At 33.0% G+C, this 21,294-nt stretch overlaps 1 protein-coding gene and 1 pseudogene across 1 annotated transcript; one reads left to right on the forward strand and one right to left on the reverse strand.

Annotated features, from left to right (window-relative positions):
* Positions 1-1,445: 1,445 nt before the first annotated feature.
* On the forward strand, positions 1,446-5,646 carry LOC111040442 (annotated as a pseudogene).
* Positions 5,647-5,761: 115 nt separating this feature from the next.
* LOC111040443 lies at positions 5,762-7,143 on the reverse strand. The gene is made up of 4 exons (XM_022324364.1): positions 6,919-7,143; positions 6,137-6,407; positions 5,944-6,030; positions 5,762-5,871 (listed from the first exon to the last, which is right to left on the reverse strand). The coding sequence occupies exons 1-4, from the start codon at positions 7,141-7,143 to the stop codon at positions 5,762-5,764; spliced, it is 693 nt and encodes a 230-aa protein (XP_022180056.1).
* Between the last annotated feature and the right edge of the window lie 14,151 nt (positions 7,144-21,294).

Genomic DNA, 21,294 nt, shown 5'->3' on the forward strand with positions numbered 1-21,294 from the left:
GCGACAACTATCCCAACTATGACTGCATCAAATGAACAAGTATTTGATACTATATAGGCAGTCTTTTTATAATAACAGGTGGAAGAAATGTTGCCGTTCAACATTAGGGTATTTAAATGCGATATCATCCTAGATGAATTGAGTATACGGTCTATCTCTGGACATGAATCCATATACTTCCTATGGCGTTTTTTTTTCGTGGCTTTTTCTACGGCTTCTACTTTTTCTGACTTGAATCCTCTCCATTGCTCTTCTTCATCGATAATTACTTTACTAATGTAAAGAGTTGTTCCCAGAGATATAAGTTGGCGTTGTGTAAAAAAAACCTGTATTGCGTATGTCAATACCAATAGTTCAAAAACGAAGTAAACCAAAATTAAAGACAGCAATACCCATGATCCGGAAACTGAAGAAAGTTTAAACTTACTGGACGTTCAAGGTAGGTGTAAAAGAAAAGCATGTGAAGATTTAACTTTACGACCTAATAAAATAATACGTACAGACCTTTCCACGTGCAGCACCGCTAAGCATTCTGATGTTCATAATATCAGAAAGTCTATATACCGAGAACGTCGAAAAATATTACCCTCAGTTAATAAATCACTCAACGAAGTAATTGAACAGAATTCTAATTTAGTATTTTTAACAAATAAAAACGAAGAGTAAGTTTACATATGTTGATAATGTAAATAATATTATTTTGATAACATGTAAAACGAATTTAAATTTTTTATTTGTAACGTATGTCATCATTAATTAATTTTACATATTATTGTATATAGGAACCTTAGCCCTTCCTTGGTTCCACCCCTTATAACTCCTTTGTTTTTGGGTAACAAATTTCGGGAACGAACTTGCAAATTATTGCTAATTATAACGAGTGTTTTGACGCCAGTTTTGAACGTTTCTGACAACATGTCAGGGCTGGGGTGGAAAACTTTAAAAAATCGTAGGGGTTGAAATGTTGACTTGCAAATTTCGGTAGTGGACTTGCAAATTCTTGCTAATTATAACGAGTGATTTGACACCAGTTTTGAAAGTTTATGACAACAAGTCAGGGCTACGTGAAGTTGGCCCTTCCTTGGTTCCACCCATTATAACTCCTTTGCTTTTGACTTGCAAATTTTGGGAGTGGACTTGCAAATTCTTGCTAATTACTTGCAAAATAATGGCACTGTCCAAAACTTTTTTTGAAAAAGTGTAAGGGCCAACTTCACGGACGTACTTTAGTCGCATAATAATATTATTTTATCAAGGATTGTTTTCCACGGACTTTGCGTGGAGCCCGAAATGTTGATTACAAAATATCTACACCTAATCCGTAATATTGTACTACAACCCTCTAGCCTAACTAGAACTTAGAACTTAGAACTTCATAGACTCGTAGTATAAAAATAACCTAATTAATTCATAAGTTATAACGTTATATTGACATATTGTGAGCAATGGATTTTGAATTGACGGCATATTTTGTTATAAATGAACAAATAAATGACCTAGAAATAAGAAATAGTTTCCAAAGGCCAACGTATGATGCTTTTACATTGACGGATAAACTATTCATGAAGAATTTTCGGCTATCAAAAGAAGTAACGCGGTATTTAATTAATGTGTTAGAACCATACGTTGTAGTTGATACAATTGTCATCACACGATTGTCTTCTATTGATATCCACACAAAAGTAAATTAAAAATTCATAATTATTAATCTACCTACATTGTGTTAGGGAACATTTAAATTGTTAAATTTAAGTTAATACATGGCATTTGGGAAAAAGAATATAAAATTTATGTGATCGCTAAGCTAGATTTGATCCTTATTATCATTTGAAGTCTAAAGGCTAAAAAAAATATTTTTTTTTTTAGGATTTAGTAGCTTTAAATTTCTTTGCTACTGGGTCGTATCAAACATCAGTTGGCAATAGTCGATTGATGAATTTGTCACAGTCATCTGTATCTAGATGTGTAAAAGAAATAGTTGCTGCTTTGAACCAACCCGAAATTTTTAACACTTGGGTAAAATGTCCCAGTAATATTCAAGAACTTGATGAAGTTCGCAACGAGTAATATATTAAAAATATAGGTACATTATAAAAATATGTGCAGTTTGAAACTAATTTTGTTAAAACTATGAAGATTTTATAAAAAGACGGGATTTGCTGGAGTCGTAGGCTGCTTAGATTGTACCCACAAAGCCATTGTGTCTCCTTCAAAAAATTTGAATCTTGTTGAAAACCAATACCCAGAGTATATACTATATATATGTAAACCGCAAGAATTACCATTCAATTAATGTTCAGCTGGTAAGTAAGATTACCTACTATTATAATATTACAAGTAAATCATAAATATTATGCTTCCTAAGTACCTACCTATAAAATGCTCCACGTTTTAAATATAGGTATGTGATTCAAATCTAAAAGTACTCAACGTAAATGCATTATTTCCCGGAAGCACTCATGATGTTCATATATGGAACAACAGTAATGTTTCAATCATGCTTGAAAAACTGCATGGTCATAATTATAGTGACAACTTTTTATTAGGTAAATGCGTAAATGTTATTTAAAAATATTACCTAACCATAAAAATTTGAATACCTACCTACTAAAAAGAGATTGGTACATTATTATCATCCTTCTCAAAGTGTACATATTTTAAGAATAATTATTACAAACATTTATATATATATGTTACGGTCCAAGTGGATAAATGGACATTGTAAACACTGACCGGACAAAGTTTACAATGTCCGAATTATTCAAGCCATGTAGATAATTATTCACATAAACCAGACAATGTATACAATGACCAGAACTACAGGTGCCAAGTGAACAAAATACATATATTAATGACTTATATAATTTTATTTAATATTTTTGTAAGAGATTTGATTAGCAAATAAAATTGAGAATATTTTATTTATATTAATTTTTATTGAATATTGAAATTATTTATATTTACAAGTATTACCATTATGGCATTTAGAGTTACATAAAATTCCAGCAGCTTTACATTTGCATCTCCTTGTTTCGCATTTTTGAACACAAGTGCAGCGGTCATAGCCTTGGCCTCCTAGATTTGAAAATAGCCTAGCTGCTTCTCTTAGTGACAACTGAATATCGGGGACTTCATCAACACTCACAAACTTCTCCTTGCAAATAGTAAATTGATTTCTACTATAATAATGTTGCAGTTTACCTTTGGTTGTGCCCAATTTATAATTTCCGTCTTCCACTATAAAAAAAAATTAAATATAAATAAACATATTAAACAACAAATAATAATTAAAATGTTATTGTTTATAATACTTGATATAATTACTGCCAAAATTGATCGTAAGTCGCTTCGAGCTCTATCTACGTCTGGAATTTTTATTTTTACTGAATCTCCAATGTTTCCATCACAAAATCTTCTTTCAGAAAGAGATTTCATTTTATTTGCTTGCTTTTCTAAATTCTGCACAGATTCATTTCTTTTTATCTGAATAGAAAGTTTTCTAGAGTTTAAAGCATCCTCAGAATTATCATTTTCTTCATTTTCTTCTATAATCACTTCATTACCTTCCTTGTTTTTTTCTTTATTTTCTTCCTCTTCAATAGTGTTTAAGGCTTTTTCTAAATCTTCTTCTGTTTTCAATTTTTCTACTACATGCATTGGGAGTACACAATTATTTAATCCAATTTTAGCCCTAGAGCCAAACATAGCTTCGTACGGTGAAGATTTAATGCCATGATGAAAAGATCGATTTTTCATGAATTGTACGAATTTTATGCCTTCGCTCCATTTTTTGGTCTTATTGTCTTGCAACCACGTTCCTAACATATTCTCTATGTCTTGGTTGGCACGTTCGACTGAACCTTGACTTTGAGAATGGCGAGGCTTACCATGTACTATTTTCAAATCTTTCCACATACTACATAATTCTTCTACTATCTTGTTAGAAAATTCTCTACCATTATCGCTTTGCAATATAGCTGGAGCACCAAAAGTTGTAAATATATCTAGTAAAACATAAGCAACTTCCTCAGCACGTTTATTAGATAAAGGACGCAAGTTTATAAATTTAGTTAAATGGTCTTGATAGACTAAAATAAACTTATAATTACCATCAGGCTGGGCCTGCATGTCAATTAAATCTATTTGACACCTTGAATTCATTTCTTTTGATATAATAGGTTTGACTACTAAGCCTTTTTTAATTGTACTTCCTTTTTTTTGGCATGATTCGCATAAGTTCAAGTATAACATAATTGCCTCCCTTGTTATATTTTTATATTTAATATTTAACTCGTGTTCCATTCTACTACGACCTCCGTGACCGATTGATAAATGAGTTTCATGGAGGATATTAAAAAGTTCTTCGTTATGCACGTAATATTTAATTTGGTTACCTTCATTTATTGGAACAACAAGTTTTTCCACATTACACACTCGCATTGTATCATACTTCTTAATCAATTTATAATCATTTGGAATTTTGGTTTTTTTCAATTTTAATTCTTTTAAATGTACTATAAGCCCATCATATTTAAGTTTGCTTAAATATGTACTGTTAGGTTTTTTAAGATCTAAAATATTATTTAAACGATTATTAAACGTATTTTCCATTTTAAAAACAACACGCACAAATACTACACAATTATAACACAGCACTAAACGGCACAGGTAAACAGCAGTACGCGTACTGTCGTCTATGATAAATATGGCTATACGCCTACATAAAGTTCCATGATAATAATAATTGCGATATAAATTGTTGTTATTGATGGAGGACGAATATCAAAGGGGCATATGTTGAAAATGCTCACCGATTCCTATTTATCTACTAATGACACTACCGATAAAAGTTATCGTAACCTGTAGGACGTGGTGCCTAAAAGAAATAACAAAATTAAACTCTAAAATAACTCTAATATTCATATTGACCACACCAGTTTTAGCATTGTATACAATGACTGGACATTGTATTACAATGACCTAGTTTATACAGGAATTATATATGTATTATATACTTTGCCCAAATGTCTTAGACATTGTATACAATGTCCGGACATTGTATTACAATGACCTAGTTTATACAGGAATTATATATGTATTATATACTTTGCCCAAATGTCTTAGACATTGTATACAATGTCCGGACATTGTATTACAATGACTGATTTGTCCACCTGGACCGTAACATATATATGATAGGCGATTCTGGTTATCCCTTACGACCGTGGCTCTTAACGCCAATTGCTCAACCAACAACAGCAGTCGAAGAAAATTATAATAAAAAACAAATGCATGTAAGAAGTGTGATAGAAAGATGCAGTAGAGTCCTAAAAATGCGGTTTAGGTAGAAAATCAATATTTTCTTAAGTTTTGTTTATTGTGTAATAATATTGGTACTTTTAAATCATGTGTAAGTGTCTTTTGAAAGACAGAGTACTCCATTATAAGCCTAAAAAAGCCACTGCTATAATTAATGCATGCATTATTCTACACAACATGTGCATCGAGCACAATATTTCAGAAGTGATGGATGAAACCGTAGAAGATTTTGATTTGGGAATGTATCAAGAGCCACTCAATGAACATATTAATGATAACCATAATGGAGATTTGATGTTATGAAGAAGGCAACGAGACCGTATGTAGGGTTTCTACAAAATCAAAATGTATTACAAGCATAATCAAATTTAAAAAAGTAAATTGTACTGTGTATTTAAAATCATTGTAATTGAAAATAAAAAAACATAATTTAATGTAAATACTAAATCACTGCATATAAATTCTTACTAGGCTTTTGAGTACTTTTACGTTTTGGTGACTGGTAAAAATGGGTCTCTATAGGTTTTGGAGATTTTGAAATTTCAATGGTAGCTACAAAACATGTAATTCACATAATATATATATATATTAGTCAAAAACAAAATAAAATTATTGCAGTTATACTTGGATCATTAGTTAAAATGTGATATGGTTGTACATATGCAGAAGTTTCAAAAATCTGTGGAACTTCACTTTCGGTAAAATTGAGGGCTATAAGATAATTTGTAAATCATATACAAAGCATTAAAAATGATTTATTAATTAAATTATTATAATATAATATTAATTGATTTGAATTATTATTCAAAACACTCACTATCACAATCATCTTCCATAATAATTTCTATGTTTTCATCAAATTGAGAACTATCTACACATTTTGTAGTACTGTGACCTAATGTGAATTCAACTATTGATTCTTGACTATTGTTATGCCCTGTAATAGCAATCTCAGTGATGTGTGCTATGGCATCTGATTGAACTTCGGTTAAGCTCATGTTACACGGTGGTCCGTATCCAGTTCCACGGCTATGACGTTTTATCGCAGAAGCCTTGGCTTTTGCCGTATTTTTTGTATCTTGCCATGCCTAATAGTAATAGTTACAATAGGTATTAAGAATTATCTGAATGAGTGTAATGTTTTTAAATATTCAACTGATAATTTTTCAATATGTAATCTACAAAATGGTTAGGTTAGTGGCCTATAATGTTCTATCATATTAAACAGCATATATACAATAAGTAATACAATTTGTTCAATCATGAATTATACCACATTCTTAAAAAATGTATGCTTAGTACAAAGCATATTTAAATATGATTGCCGGAATGTCGTGACAAGTTTTTAACAATAAAGATATGAAGCCTCTTATAAAAATCGTAATTAATTTTACATGTATGTTAAATGTAATGACTATAATTTTTTATAACAATTGGTTTACCCTGCATCATAAACTATAATAATATTCAATAAGCTAAAAAAAATAGTGTAGAATATGTTTGGGAGGGCTATTGACATTTTGCAAACTACATTTATATAGGTATTACAATAATAATGACCATATAAATCACATATTAGTCAAACTAAATATAAATTACCTTCTTCCACTTATCCCAAGGTTTATCAGCGCCTGGTAACGCGTTTAGTTCCCAAGCTATTTCCTCCCACATTTTTTTGGCAATCTTCTGAGTGAATGTAGCAGTGAACTTCCCGGACATTAGTGCCGGGTTGAGTCCTAATAATTCTACCAGCATTTTCATTTGGCCCTTAGTAGGTCGGTTCTTCACGGTGGTAAGTTTCTTGTCACTAATGTCACTCATCATTGTAGGTATTAAGTAGTAACCTATTATTAGTAACGTATAGTAATAAGAAACACCAAAAAAGTCACAATAAAACAATTGACAACAAATGAAGTACTTACTTAGTCTAGACTAGTACGATTTAATATCGTGATTCGGTAGTTATGGTATTAACTCATGACAAATTAGTATTTGCTATTTAGTTGTAAGTACAATTAAAATTTTAATAGTTTTTAATAGTATCATTTATTTGTAATCACTTATTATTTTTACAGTTTGATGTTAGAATAATGTATTTATTATTGTTACTGCGGTGGTTCATGCGAGAAAATTTATCGCACTCGATAAAAGATAAGACTTTATCGATGCTAGTTCGGGAATAGATCTCGTTACTCGAATTCGATAAACTTTAGTCGTATTCAATAATTTTATCATTATATCGCATGCCCTAGGGGCCCTATTCTCGAATTTTATCGCATTCGACATAAAACTGAACTCGATCGATTCGTCGTCTATAGTATTCTCGAAATAATGTATGACTTTTCTCCAACGAAAAACGTTCGACATTTTGTCTACTGCTATATCGCATTCGACAAGATTTAGTCGAATGATTTTTTTTATTTTCGAGCACCATAGATGAAATAATATATTTCAGTTTCACACCAATCAAGTGCATAATACTATGATTATTGATTAGTCTTCTTGTATTCTTGTGCGTAATTATTAAGAAAATCTTGATAACTATTATTTAACATTTTAGAGAATATTAATTTGTTTGTAATAATAAATTTTAAATAAAAAATTATGAAAAAATAAGAAAATCATTGGCAGTATACATGTACAATATACTCATATGTGGTATGAAATTATAAAATAAGGCCCAGAATAAATATAAGTATAAAATATGTAAATATGTTTTACAAACAAAATAAGTAACTATTGGTTACTAAATTAATTACATACAAGTCATACAACAGAGTATTGTCATGTACTCATGAGTCATGTTATTACATCTTATTAATTTATTGACCAAAAATTTTATTTTGCCAGGTAAGCGAGTGATTTGGGTGGTTGACATAACTCACAAAATACTCCCTGACATCCTTTGCATTTGTCTGAGCGTTGCCAACTCCTCTTCTCTCAGTTATACTTTCCATACCACAATTCAAGCTATAATCAAAACTAAACCCACCACGGCGTCTCACAAAGTTGTGTAAAACACAACAGGCTTTGATTATTTTGACTGCAAAATTTGGTTCAACCAACATACTAGTTTGAAAAACTCTCCATTTCTTTGATAAGATTCCAAACGAACACCCAATGTACTGACGGACTCTTAACAAACGATAATTAAAAATTCGTCGTTCGTCATTTAGTGTTCTGCCAGGAGACGCTCGCAATATAAATTTGTATTCAGAGCAAAGGCCTCGTCAGCCACGAGTATAAATGGTTGTGGTACACCTTGATCATCCCCGGGTAGACATCGTTCGGGTGGAAAGTTTACTCTGTCTGAATATAACTTCTTGCCTAATGGTGACATTTTGAAAACATTACAATCACTTTCTTTGCCGTAAGATCCAACATTAATGATGCGAAAACAATCATTTGAGACGCAAATTGCCATAAGTATAAGTAAAAAAAAATGTTTGTAATTGTAATACAAAAACCCGCTATTTTTAGGGCATTCTAATCGTATCAGTTTTCCATCAACCTGTAATTATTAATAAAAAAAATAATTGTTATGTTATTCACTGCAGTCAACACTCAAGTATTATCAATTTGCTAACCTACATATTATTATTATTAATATCATTTAATTTATTAGGTAGGAACATGCAACAAAAAATTTAAAAAATTGTTTTGTTGTAATGAATTGTAAATAAATATTTTTTTCAGTGGCACGGAATGCACTTTCAGTTTACGGAACCCGTTCTGTGTATACGCACCGGCCGGTGTCACTGGCTCCCGGATTGGTTTTCCCATCCTGGGATTTTTAGTGACAAATCATTGCCACACATACACACACATGAAAAAAACCTACAGTACCCTATGCTAATGACCTCAGTAGCCGAAGCCCTAACCCCAATAAAAAAAAAAATATTATTTTAAAAATGAAAATTATTTAAATGATTTTAAAATGCATAATTATACAATGCAAAAATATATAATTTATTTTTTACATATATTATTTACTTATAATATGCTTTCATTTTTCGAAAGTTTATATCTAATAAATAAAAAACAAATCAAATATTTTTTGTTTTATTTATTTATTTTTATGTTATAATAATATTTATTTATATATCCTGATGCTATATCCAGCCAATCATTTAGTTGTGGGCTCTGACATCTCAATTGGCTGTAATATGTCCCATATAACCTCGCATGTTTCCATTACTATCTATATTCGATATGGTCGACACTCCCATCAGAAACTCGAAATGTAATACTGAGAAATGTGTACCACAAGCCAAATATCTCAATATTGTAATATCGTATGAAAATTATTGAAACAAAAATGTATATAACTTTAAATACTGAGCTGAGCAAAGAAAAATTTACCGAAAAAACATTGACATTTATTATGAGCGTTTGAAATAAAAATTATGTTACGTTAAACTCGAAACCTAGGTAAATCGACGTTTTAAAAATGATGGTGCCAAAAAAAATTTGCGCAAACACTTGGTTTTTGAGTTATAGCCGTTTGAAATTCAATAATTATCGATTTTTGAATTTTGAATTTTGAATTTTTTTGTGGGGTACTTATGTATAATGACGTTTTAAAAATGATGGTGCCAAAAAAAATATGCGCAAACGCTTAGTTTTTGAGTAACTCGTCTTGAAATACGATGATTACCGATTTTTGAATTTTTGTTGCACCGAGTCACGTTTCGGTTGGGCTTGAAATCACCGTAATCGGCTGCAGTATGCGATCTGCATTATTTGTGAAACATGTCATCTCTTAATCTCTTAAATATTTTTGAACTTTTCTCGTGCAAAACAAACGGGCCCGTTAGTATTGAAGTACTGGAAAAACTTCAAGAATGGAATTTAATTTGCAAAAATGATACACTCAAGTGTAACGAAGGGCATTTTCTCTGTTTGTGTCCCATGAATAGTGCTATCGATGGATTTATATGGCGATGCCGAGAAAAAATAAACAAAAGGTCTTCGAGATGCGAATTTTTTCAATCAATTCGCAAACACACTTTTTTTTAAATCTCATCTATCCCTTTTTCAAATTGTGTCTTTTTCTTATTTGTGGCTTAAAAATGTTTATCTGTGTTTTATAATGGAGCAAATATNCCGCAACAGCCGGGGGTGCTAGGGGTGCAAAGAACCCCCGGGCCCCCTGTAAATCATAACAATGGGCCCCGGGGCCAGTGGCCGAACTATTTGGAAATTGTTTTCTTTTAAAATATTTATTTGTTATTTAAAAATAGAAATAGAAAATATTATTAACTTATGAGTATGTTTAACAGTTATCGCAACCCGCATCGCCAAGACACGCCATACAAGACGTCTTATTTAGGTCTTCGGTGTATTTAATAGGTAGTGACATTTCCAAGAACAATTTATACATGTACAGAAAAATAATGGTTAGTCGTTGCCGGATAAATTGAGCAGGCATCGGCGGCGGCGGCGCGATAACGAAAGACCAGGGCCCAGGGGTACTCAATAAAATTGTGGTGCGCCGCGCGGTCAAAACACACCGCGACTAGTTTAGGATACACCGAAAAGTACCACCGCCGCCGCCTGCTCAATATATCTGGCAACGACTGTACAAAACATATTTTTTCTATTTATAGATTTATAGGAAATTAAAAAATATTATTGATAAATCCCAATTTCCCATAATAATATAATCACTATAATCACAACCAGCCGAACTGTCTTATTCTACGCTGCGTACACTGTGACAAATGACAATATAAAATTATTATTATATCAGTAATATTTATTTATTTACCATCGATTAACTTGTGTTTTTTACTAATAATTAAAAAAATCTATAATGAGCTCGAAAGTTAAAAGCGGCGCTGAAAAGCGGCGTTTAAAAGAAAAAGAATTATTTGAAAAAGCAGGAACTAATCCGAAGCAGAAAAAACTATGGTCATTTGTAAAAATCAATGATGAAGTTGAAGTAAGTGTATATATTTCCGGTTCTGTCCTATACAATTCTACATATTAACATAAAACAATTTATAAAATTGTTTTATAGTGCAAGATTATAATTAATATTAATTTATAAAATGTTATTATGATCGTTGAATACAATTGGTATATTAATATTGTAGTTTATTTGTAAAAAAAATAGATAAAAACAAACTCAGACAATGCTCTTGACAGTATTACAGCAATTGATCCAAAAGTGCCCCCTTCGACTTCGGCAAAATGTGAGTTAAATCTACCAAAACAAGACTGTGAATTAACATCGGAGTCAGTAACAATTTCAGTATGTATATTAATTAAATAAGTAAATAATAATAATAATATTATTATAACTAATAAAAGTTAAAAGTAACTTATATTTGAAGATAAATAACTTATTGTAATTAAGTTGTTTATAGATGTTTATTTTTATTAATAGTTTATTTTTTTTATTAGTCGATGAAATTTTAATACGTTTTAACTAATGAATTAAAAATGTATCAAACATAATAACTATGAACTTAGGTACTTAACTATTAACTTAACTTGTTTATATACAAATTTGTCCTTGTAATTTGTTTCCATAAATGCATTTTAATGTTGTGTTGGTAAAATATTAATATTAGTATATTTTGGTGTAGGAGATTGAAGTCACTACTTTATTAAATCATGATGATAAATTAGTAGCAGAGGTGGATTGCAATGAAATCTTGTCAAGTGAAGTAGATGGTGGTATGTAAAATTGTATTACTACTATTTATTTATTTCATTGAAGAATAGAATAATGTTTAAATACTATAAATATTAAATAGCATATATATTTATACAATTCTACAATTTGGGGACTTTTTTATCTTCAAAGTTAGTAAAATGTTTAATCGTTATTGTAACAATGTTAAAATAGTTAACTCTTATATTATAAGGAACTATCTGTAGTAAATTAAAAACAAAGTACTAATATTTTCACAGGATTGGATTTGAATTTAGATTTTCCAACTGATCGAGGTCATTTTCCAGAGACATTAACCAGTTCCAGTTAAAAAAAACAAATTATTTTGTATGGCCCATGTAAACCTTCAGATAAATATGTATTCTGCTCAAAATCAATGGTTACTGATGGGAAGAGTAATCCACGACGTTTTTCTAGTGACTACTATTATGCATTAACTAAAATGGGGAGTAAAATACCCAGGGTTTGGCTATGTTATTCCGTTGTTTTAGAAAAAACGTATTGTGAAACTTGTTGGTTGTTTGCTGATAGAAGAGGCATTATGTTTAAAACAAGCTGGATTGATGAATCATACCTATCGTCTTTTGCAGAGATACCTTTGTCATTACATTTGTTTATATGAATACAAGCCTATATAAATTATTATAATTCTGTCTTGAGTATTCAAGACATTGGAAACTAAATTTCCATGAAGTAATATATTATACTCAATTGTATTCTTGTAAAATGACAAGTTAAAAAAAAAATAGACTGTTAAAAAATGTTTTAATTATATCATTGTTCTAACTTCCATATAGATTGTACACAGTCCTACGTCTATTAAAATGAGAACAACAATGTTATTATTTTTATCATTTACCAATTAATATTTAAAATCTAAATAATGTGTGATACCTATGATGATTTGTGTGGTCACCGAATAAACATGGACCCTCCTAACCTAACTATTGCAGTAAGTTTGAGTTCAAGTCGTATTTCAGACGCATTCATTGAGATATGATCTATTTCTAATTAAATGTTTCTTTGAAATCGACTATTTTTTGAATATAATATGTACTACATATTCGTTATTCTATAGAGGGCAAAAAGAAAAATGTTTTGAGAGTTGCGGGGTGCACATCTCTGGATTCAGCGAAATGTTTGTTGAGATGTTTTTTTATTGTGTAGTACGTGTTGCCAATGGTAACAGCTGGCTAACCAAAATAACAGAAATAACTTAAACCAATTTTTTGGTTGCTGCTGATTTCTGCTTATATCGCACTTAGCCCCAAATTATCATTGACTTATCAAGATGTCTGGTAGTGTGCTATTGTGATTTTTATCGTCTATAATTCAAGTGTAATAATTTATTTGAAAAATAATTGATGCATTATGGAAAAATGAGTGTCATATTTCATTGTATTGTGCTAAATTAATGATTAATTTATTATTATATATTTTTATATTCTACTTAGTTACACAAATATGTGTAGCTCATCTCATTAAAATGTAAAACAACAAAAAACAGATGTATGTGGATGTATGTGTAATATTATTGTTTTTAATTTTGTAGATATGACTTACGTACCTCATAATAATTTGGCAACTTTAAGACAAGATTTCGGTAAATATACATTTCTAGTCATTTCTTTTATTATAATATTCAAATATGTCATAATATATACTGCTCTTATAGATGATTGTATGTATTATAATATTTAATGCAATTACAAGTATGAATTAATCTGTGACAGTTCAGCATTGTTAAGAAATAACTACGGTTCTAGAACATAACTAAATGGCATAATGTTTATTTATTTATGTGGTAAATGTGGTCCTGCCCGGGAAATGTAAATTTGTTTATCCAAGTAATATAATTTAAAACAAGCATTACTAATTTTATTCAATTGTTTAAAAAAAAAATCAATACTATAAATAGGAAATAATTATAATTTATAATAATATTAGTTGTTTGAAAAAGAAGCTGTGGTTTACATTGCCCGGGCAGTACCATATTGACGTGTATATGTACTCATGGCCCGACATTCCGCATTACCCCTAATATAAATATATTGAACTATTTTATAACAGAACTTTATCTCAAAGTCGTACTAATAAAATGCTCCTTATTAAAAAGATTATTTTTGGCTAGCATGTTAAATGCTAAACAAGTATATACAATATGAAATAAAACTTTTTTCTTGTCATTTTGTACATAACATGAATAGATCGGTGAATACAAATATATTTTTTCTTCTGAAATTTTACTTAAATAATCGAATTCAATAATGATGCAACAAGATTATTTAAAATTTAACGATACTGCAATTATTGACTGTGATGAAGAAAATAAATATAAATTGAATTAAGGTTAAGTTACAAATTTGAAATTAAAAATGTTAAATTTTATTAAAAGAACATAATTTGTAAATGTCAATGTAAATTTGATATTTTTATGATGTAATTACGTACACAAGTTTGTTTCGTTTATTAGGCTAAAATATATTAAAACAGAACCTAACAAAATGAGTCAAATATTTATCTTTTTATAGATAACAGATTGAGAAATGAGCAGACGTATACCTTAATAATATTGCACTTATGTAAGTACTCATTACTTGTTATGTATCATCCTATTTTTTAAATATTTTATCATGTATAAGTGCTGTATTGACAGATGATGAAATACATTATGAATATAATTGATATATTTCTTACAAAAATGACGTTTCGTTAATACTTAGAATGATTTGTGCAGTATAGACATTCATTTTATCTCTCTCTAGTATTATTAAAAGATCGAACACCATTATCATCATGACAAAATATTTCAGCAATATGGTTCGATCGGTGCATCCCCACTTTCTGCCATTTATTGAGTTCTCCGGTTTTCATTATGATATATTCGACCAATGATAGGCGGAGAACTCAATGCACGTTAAAGGAGGGAATACCTAACGGGAATGTGCGTATCATAATGTTGCTGACATACCTATTTATTTTGTCATGATTATTATAATATTACGAGCACCACATCCTTTCACATCAAGTCCTTTTATTTCATTATATATTTAACTGCAATAATATGTATTGTAATCAGCATATTCTGCAGAATTTACAAATTTGGTTGCATCCGAGTTGCGGTTAGAGATGATTTTTGAGATAAGCACATTTTAACAGTAACTGTCAAAAGAAGTAGATGGGAATAAAGTAATGGTTAATAACTAAAGTCTCCTTTTAATTTACTTTTAATTTATTGGCAATCCTTGTTAAATAAATGAATGTTTTATCGAGGCATCCTATAACCATTATCATTTAAATACCCCATAAATCGATTAAAGGTCATTTGAGTTTGATATTCGATCAATTAATGAATACTGAAGGTCGTATCTACTTCATTTCATTAGGCTAAATTTATAATGTTTATGGTATTATATATTTGATCTTAAAATGCCGTACAAGTTTCACAAGTATGTGTAGTTGATCAGATTGGAATGGAAGGACAGTAACAAAATAAAGGTAATGAATAATATGATTTATCTTTTTACAGTTAGTTATTTTCTTGATAATAATATTGCCACTCGCATGGCGAATTTCAGTAAATATAAATTACAAATTATATCTAAATATTTCATAATGTGTACTATGCTATTTATGATTAATTATTTTACAATTAATAGTACAAATACAAATACTCATTAATCCTCTAGTAAAAGAAACATACCCCGAGTTGTTATATTTTATTAAATGCATGTTCGTTTAAAACCTGTGCTATTATGAGCCAATGGAGCAGTATATAATATTATAATATGTTATATTAGGAATTCTTCTTGAGCATGGTGAACAATTTCCTGGTAAGTATTTTTGCCAATGATAAAAAATTTCATATAATTACATGCCTCATTTATAAAATCTGTATAATTCATGTATATTTATGACTGTGTCTCCATCTAAATATAAAATTTACCATTTATAAAGTACCTATCACTAAACACTTACATGAACCTAATTGAAATCATTTCAGACCCAATTCGAAGATTTATTGATGGTTATAATCCTGAAGGGGGTATGTACCTATTAAACTTGCTACAATTAAACAATACATAAATCTCTCACAATTAATTAAACTTTATTGTATTAAAATATATACCTTTTTTTTTATGCTCGTTATCAGCGTCGCTGCCGGGACTGCTTGTGCATTAGTGCGACAGCGTCACCGTCGTTTATTAGACACAAAAATAATGAATAATTACAAACATGAATACATTATTATCGAATAGTCTTTTTTGAGCCACCGAGCCGGTTTCTCGGGCTAACTGGAGTCCGCCGCCCTTGACATCACGTTCCAGATTGCCCCTCTGGCAGCGGTCCTCCTTCATAGCCTTTCCGCTAGGCTTCATCCGCCTGTCTGGCCTTCTCTTCCTCTTCTTTGAGAGTTTGGATCTCTTCAACCATCCTGTAAAAGATCCTGAACGTCTCCTCCGCGTTGTAAAGAACACTGGCCCTCACTGAGTGCTCCAACGGCAAGTCCTCGAAGGCAGGGCCACAGAGAATGGCTGACATGTCTTCAACAGCTGGGGGGTGGCCTAGGCGCCCTTCAAGATTCTCCCTTAGACCGCTTCAACACTGGCACTCAAAAAGGGTGTTTTTAACGGTGTCTGCGGCACTGTTGCTGTGATGGCAGCACGCGCTGTCAGCCCTATCCGTCTGGTGTAGGTAATACTGGAAGCAACCGTGGCCCGTCAGTGCCTGCGTCATGTGATACGACAGAGGCACCTCCGGGACCGTTCTCCCCAGCCACCTAACGATGTCCGGGATCTCTAGCCGTGTCCACGATGCGTTAGTCGTGGAAGACCATCTAACTTGCCACTGAGCGACCGTTATTCTCCTTTCTTCTCTCTTGATAGCATCCTTGAAAGGGGAGGAGGGATCCCCGGGCAGTGCTAAAGCGTGCGTTCGGACCCTAATTCTTAGTCTCTCTTCCAATAAGAGATCAGTTGGAGGCATGGTGGCTAACAACAGCGAAGCCTCGTCTGACATCGTCCGGTAAGCACTTATAACCCTTAGAGCAGCAAACCTCTGCGGTCGTATGAGATTAGCCCTGGTCCTAGTGGAGGCTGATACAGGGTTAATCCACACAGGAGTGGCATACAACAGCTAGCTTTCTACCACCGAACAGAGAAGCCTCTTCTTCCATTGGCTTGGACTGCTTATGTTGGCCATAAGCCTAGCTAAAGCGAGTGCTGAGCGTGAGGCTTTCTTGGCGACCGGGTACACATGTTTTGCAAAAGTCAGCCTTTGGCCCAGAATGACCCCGAGGTACCGCAGCTGCTTATTTATCGCTATTGGGTGTCCACCTGTCGATAGGTTTAGGGGAGCATATGCCCATCTATTAGTCAGCATTACGGCCTCGCTCTTTTGATGGGCGGGCCGAAGGCCTCTACTTGACATCCATCTATCGAGCTGCTCAAGAACAGGGTTGATTAAACCTTCTAGTAAAGGTCCCGTTCTCGCCACACCAACAACAGCCAGATCATCAGCAAACCAAACCAGATGAACACCTACTGGCACTGGCATCATCAAGAGGTCGTCATAGGCAGCATTCCAGAGGATTGGCCCGAGGACAGATCCCTGGGGAACACCACAAGTCACTGGTCTGGAAGATCCCTCATCGTCCACCAATAATACGCGCTCTGACAGCCAGGACCGCAGCATCGAGACAAGGTACTTGGGTGTAGATTTCTTTCTGAGGGCCGCGTCTATAACGATCCATCGAAGCGTGTTAAAGGCATTTCTCACATCTAGTGTTACGAGCATAGATAGGTCCTTGGTACGCCCTTGCGTCGCAGCTACGCTTGCGATCTCGAGGACGGTTGCGACAGCTGTTTCTGTAGAGAGGCCTTTCCTGAAGCCAAACTGATTCGGGGTTCTCCTTGTCACTTGGGCGTTGAAGTGACTCTCTAGTCTTTGAACAAGCAGCCTCTCTAGCAGCTTTCCTGGGGTATCCAAGAGACATATTGGCCGGCAGCTTGAGGGAGAATCTATAGGTTTCCCTGGGCCCTTGTGCAGCAGCACCAGTTTTGCCCTCTTTCAGCAGGCAGGCAAACACGTTGCCCGAAGACATCTGTTGTACGCCTCCTTAAAACAGTTGGGAATAGCTGCAACCGCGCACCTCAGCACTTCGTTGGGGATCACTGATGGGCCACCAGCCTTTCCCGCGGGGAGACGTTTAATCGCTGTGAAGAGCCCTTCAGTTGTATACTCCGGGCACGGAAGTGTGAAGACTAGATCGTCCGTGTTGGGGTTCAAACGCGTCAAAGATATTGTATACAGCTGGGGAGGGCTCAGAGTCCTAATTAGTCACCAGGGAATCTGGGAACAAATGAGCAGCAACCACCAATTCTTTCCCTTTGATCGCTAATCTAGAGGCCTTGTTACCCAACTTCCGCACGATCAAGCGGTAAGGCATCCCCCAGGGATCATTATCGACCTGTGAACACATGTCCATCCAATTTTTTTCCTTCGCTTTTCTGATTGCTAGGAACAAACTCCTCCTCACTATGGTATGCGCTATCTTTGCGTCATGGCTCCTATCTGGTCCATATCTTAATTAGTATTGCCGGCGGCTTCTTCAGCGAGGTCCGAGTCCTTGGTGGAACCACGGATTTCGGAAGGTGAGGCTCTGTTCCAGCAGCTTCACATGACTTTCGAGGTTTAATGGAAGTGGCTGTCGACCAAGTATTCTCATCAGTCTCTATGACCAACACATCGTCAGTGTCTGGTTCATGGTTAACGGATTGAGTAACGGCCTTCATAGATTTCTTGGCTATCGTTCGTCTATGTACTTCCTTGGCCTCGATAACCTTTTCACTGTCCCACCAGCTCGGCGTTAGTATGGTATCCGTGCCAGCATCAACCATTACCGGTTTAGCCACTAGGTTCACTGCTCCGTTGTTTTCAATTTTTTAGCTACAGACAGGAGGGAAGAGCTCAGTTTTCCCCTCTTTGTTAGCATCGGAGCCACTATATCATACATATCTTCCAACAACTTCATACGTTGCTCGGAACTAGTTGTTTTTTCTCCTACTGCCTTCGCTTCCTGCATCGCTGTCTTCAGCATGGATTTAATGTAGGAAAACTTAACTCAATCTGATTCTCACCGGTTTCCACAGAGGGAGCGGTGAGAGTGCTCTTCCGTTTGGAGCCATGCTCCGGCGTGGTATCCAAGCCACTACTCATACTCAGCCCCCTCAATCTATTGTTGGACGACTTAGAACCTGATTCCATATCAACGTCTATGTCTACCAAAGACTTGAGATTATCATTGCTTATGGTTATTCAAAAAAAAAAAAAAAACCAAGCACCTGCAACGACCTGTATACACCTTGTCCGTAGAGTTTTTGCGCCCGCTATGTATATGCAGTGACTAAGTTGCCGCGAGCCGCCCAAGTTCGCGATAACGGGCTCGGCGGCGGCGTTATCCACCGACCGACCTTTGGTTGTTAACGAAGCCGATAGATATGTTATAATTATATCTCTTACCTTAAACAGTGTGCGTAAAGACGAACTTTGAAAGCAAACTTTTAACTGCCCTTATGGGGATAATTTAGAGTGGACTGACCCAAAAACGAACACCGATCCTAGCACGCACATTTACTACACCTTTGATGCAGAAAAAAACACTAACTCAATGTAGTTACCAGAGATGGCCGCAGTTGAATCGAGACAATACAACTACGCGTGCTATCGCTACGATAGCCACCGCTGAACTGATTAAAATATATACCTAAATCACTACGAATCAGTACCATAATTATATTCATCTATTAATTAACATTTATATAATTTAATTAATTTTTTTTAGACGATGTGAACTTCGTATTTCCAACCAGCTATTGTTATGCGTACAGAGATAATAACTTATAGTAAGAATTAATATTTCAATACAATTTTTAATTCATAGATCACAAGAGTTAATTGCATATTTTTGTATTAGATAGTACAGCTTGACGTTAAATTTAAAGCATTAGTAGTACAAGATAGGTAAAGTGTATATAAATAATATTAATCAAAAAGTGTAAAGTTTTAACAAATGAAATTCACGTTTAAGATATGTCAAAATTAATAAATCTACTGTCTTTCCTTTTACATATGGGTAAAAAAATTTTTTTATTAATGGTTTTAACTTTCAGTGAGAGGTGGACTGTGTTTGATCCCAAGTTTTTACATGATTAGTCCCACGTGTTTAAATTTAATTTTTTTGTTGTGATTTACACAATTTACCTTATTTGTTGCAATATTTGTATAATATATATTTTATCCTTAATTAATACACTAAATTAAATCAAACTCTTATTTTATTTTTGTTTTCAGATAAACACTTAACTCTATCTGAATATTTTATTGCTTCAATGATGCTGACTTGATATGCTGATAAATAGATTATATTATTATATATTTAACATAACTACATAAGAATTCTCTAAAATAACTTATTATAATTATAAATATAATATTATATTATATATTTCACCAATAAATTTATATTGATACCAATTAATTGTCTATACAAAGTGTGTTGTGTTTTATTAATTGTGTTCTAAATCAAAGTACATAGAGAAACATGTTCTGAAATATAAGAGATGGCTGACAATTTTGTTTTCAATTATTTAATTACTAATACTAGATCGTAGCATTTTTTAATTAAGATAATTCCCATTGGTTGAGCGTTTGTTGTATTCATTTAAAATTTTATCTGCATTTTTACTAATGGTTTTACGTAATAACTAATATAGTACATAATAGTCATAATATATCATTATATTCCATTTCTACTTATTGATATACGAGTAAGTGCAAAATATTGTCGCTTACTTCCAAACTGTGGTGACTTGAATGACTGGTTTCATCTGTCACGAATACTCAATTCTATTTTACTCCGAATACATTGTCCTCAAAAAAAGTTTATTGGGTTGCATTCACTTAGATTTGTTTTGGAATATACTGTTGCTATCTTCCCTCGAGAGCTCATCATCGAAGATAATCATATGAAATTAAAGTTCCCCTACTCCTTCCAAAAGTGATATTATGTCGGACATTGCTTTATTGCAGAATACGGAAACTAATATTCTTGAAGTGAGTAAAATACAATATATGGAATCAAAGAAAAGCATTATTAGGGTGGAAAGTATAGTACTTGAACCACCACCACCACCACCAAACGCCGCCGTGTCAGATGGCTGTTGTAGCACGCACTTATCTTTCCCGACACTATAAATTAATCAGAAAATAATTAAGTAAAACAGAAAAAACCC

This window comes from Myzus persicae, unplaced genomic scaffold (genome assembly GCF_001856785.1).
Source record: "Myzus persicae strain clone G006 unplaced genomic scaffold, MPER_G0061.0, whole genome shotgun sequence".
Taxonomy (NCBI): domain Eukaryota; kingdom Metazoa; phylum Arthropoda; class Insecta; order Hemiptera; family Aphididae; genus Myzus; species Myzus persicae.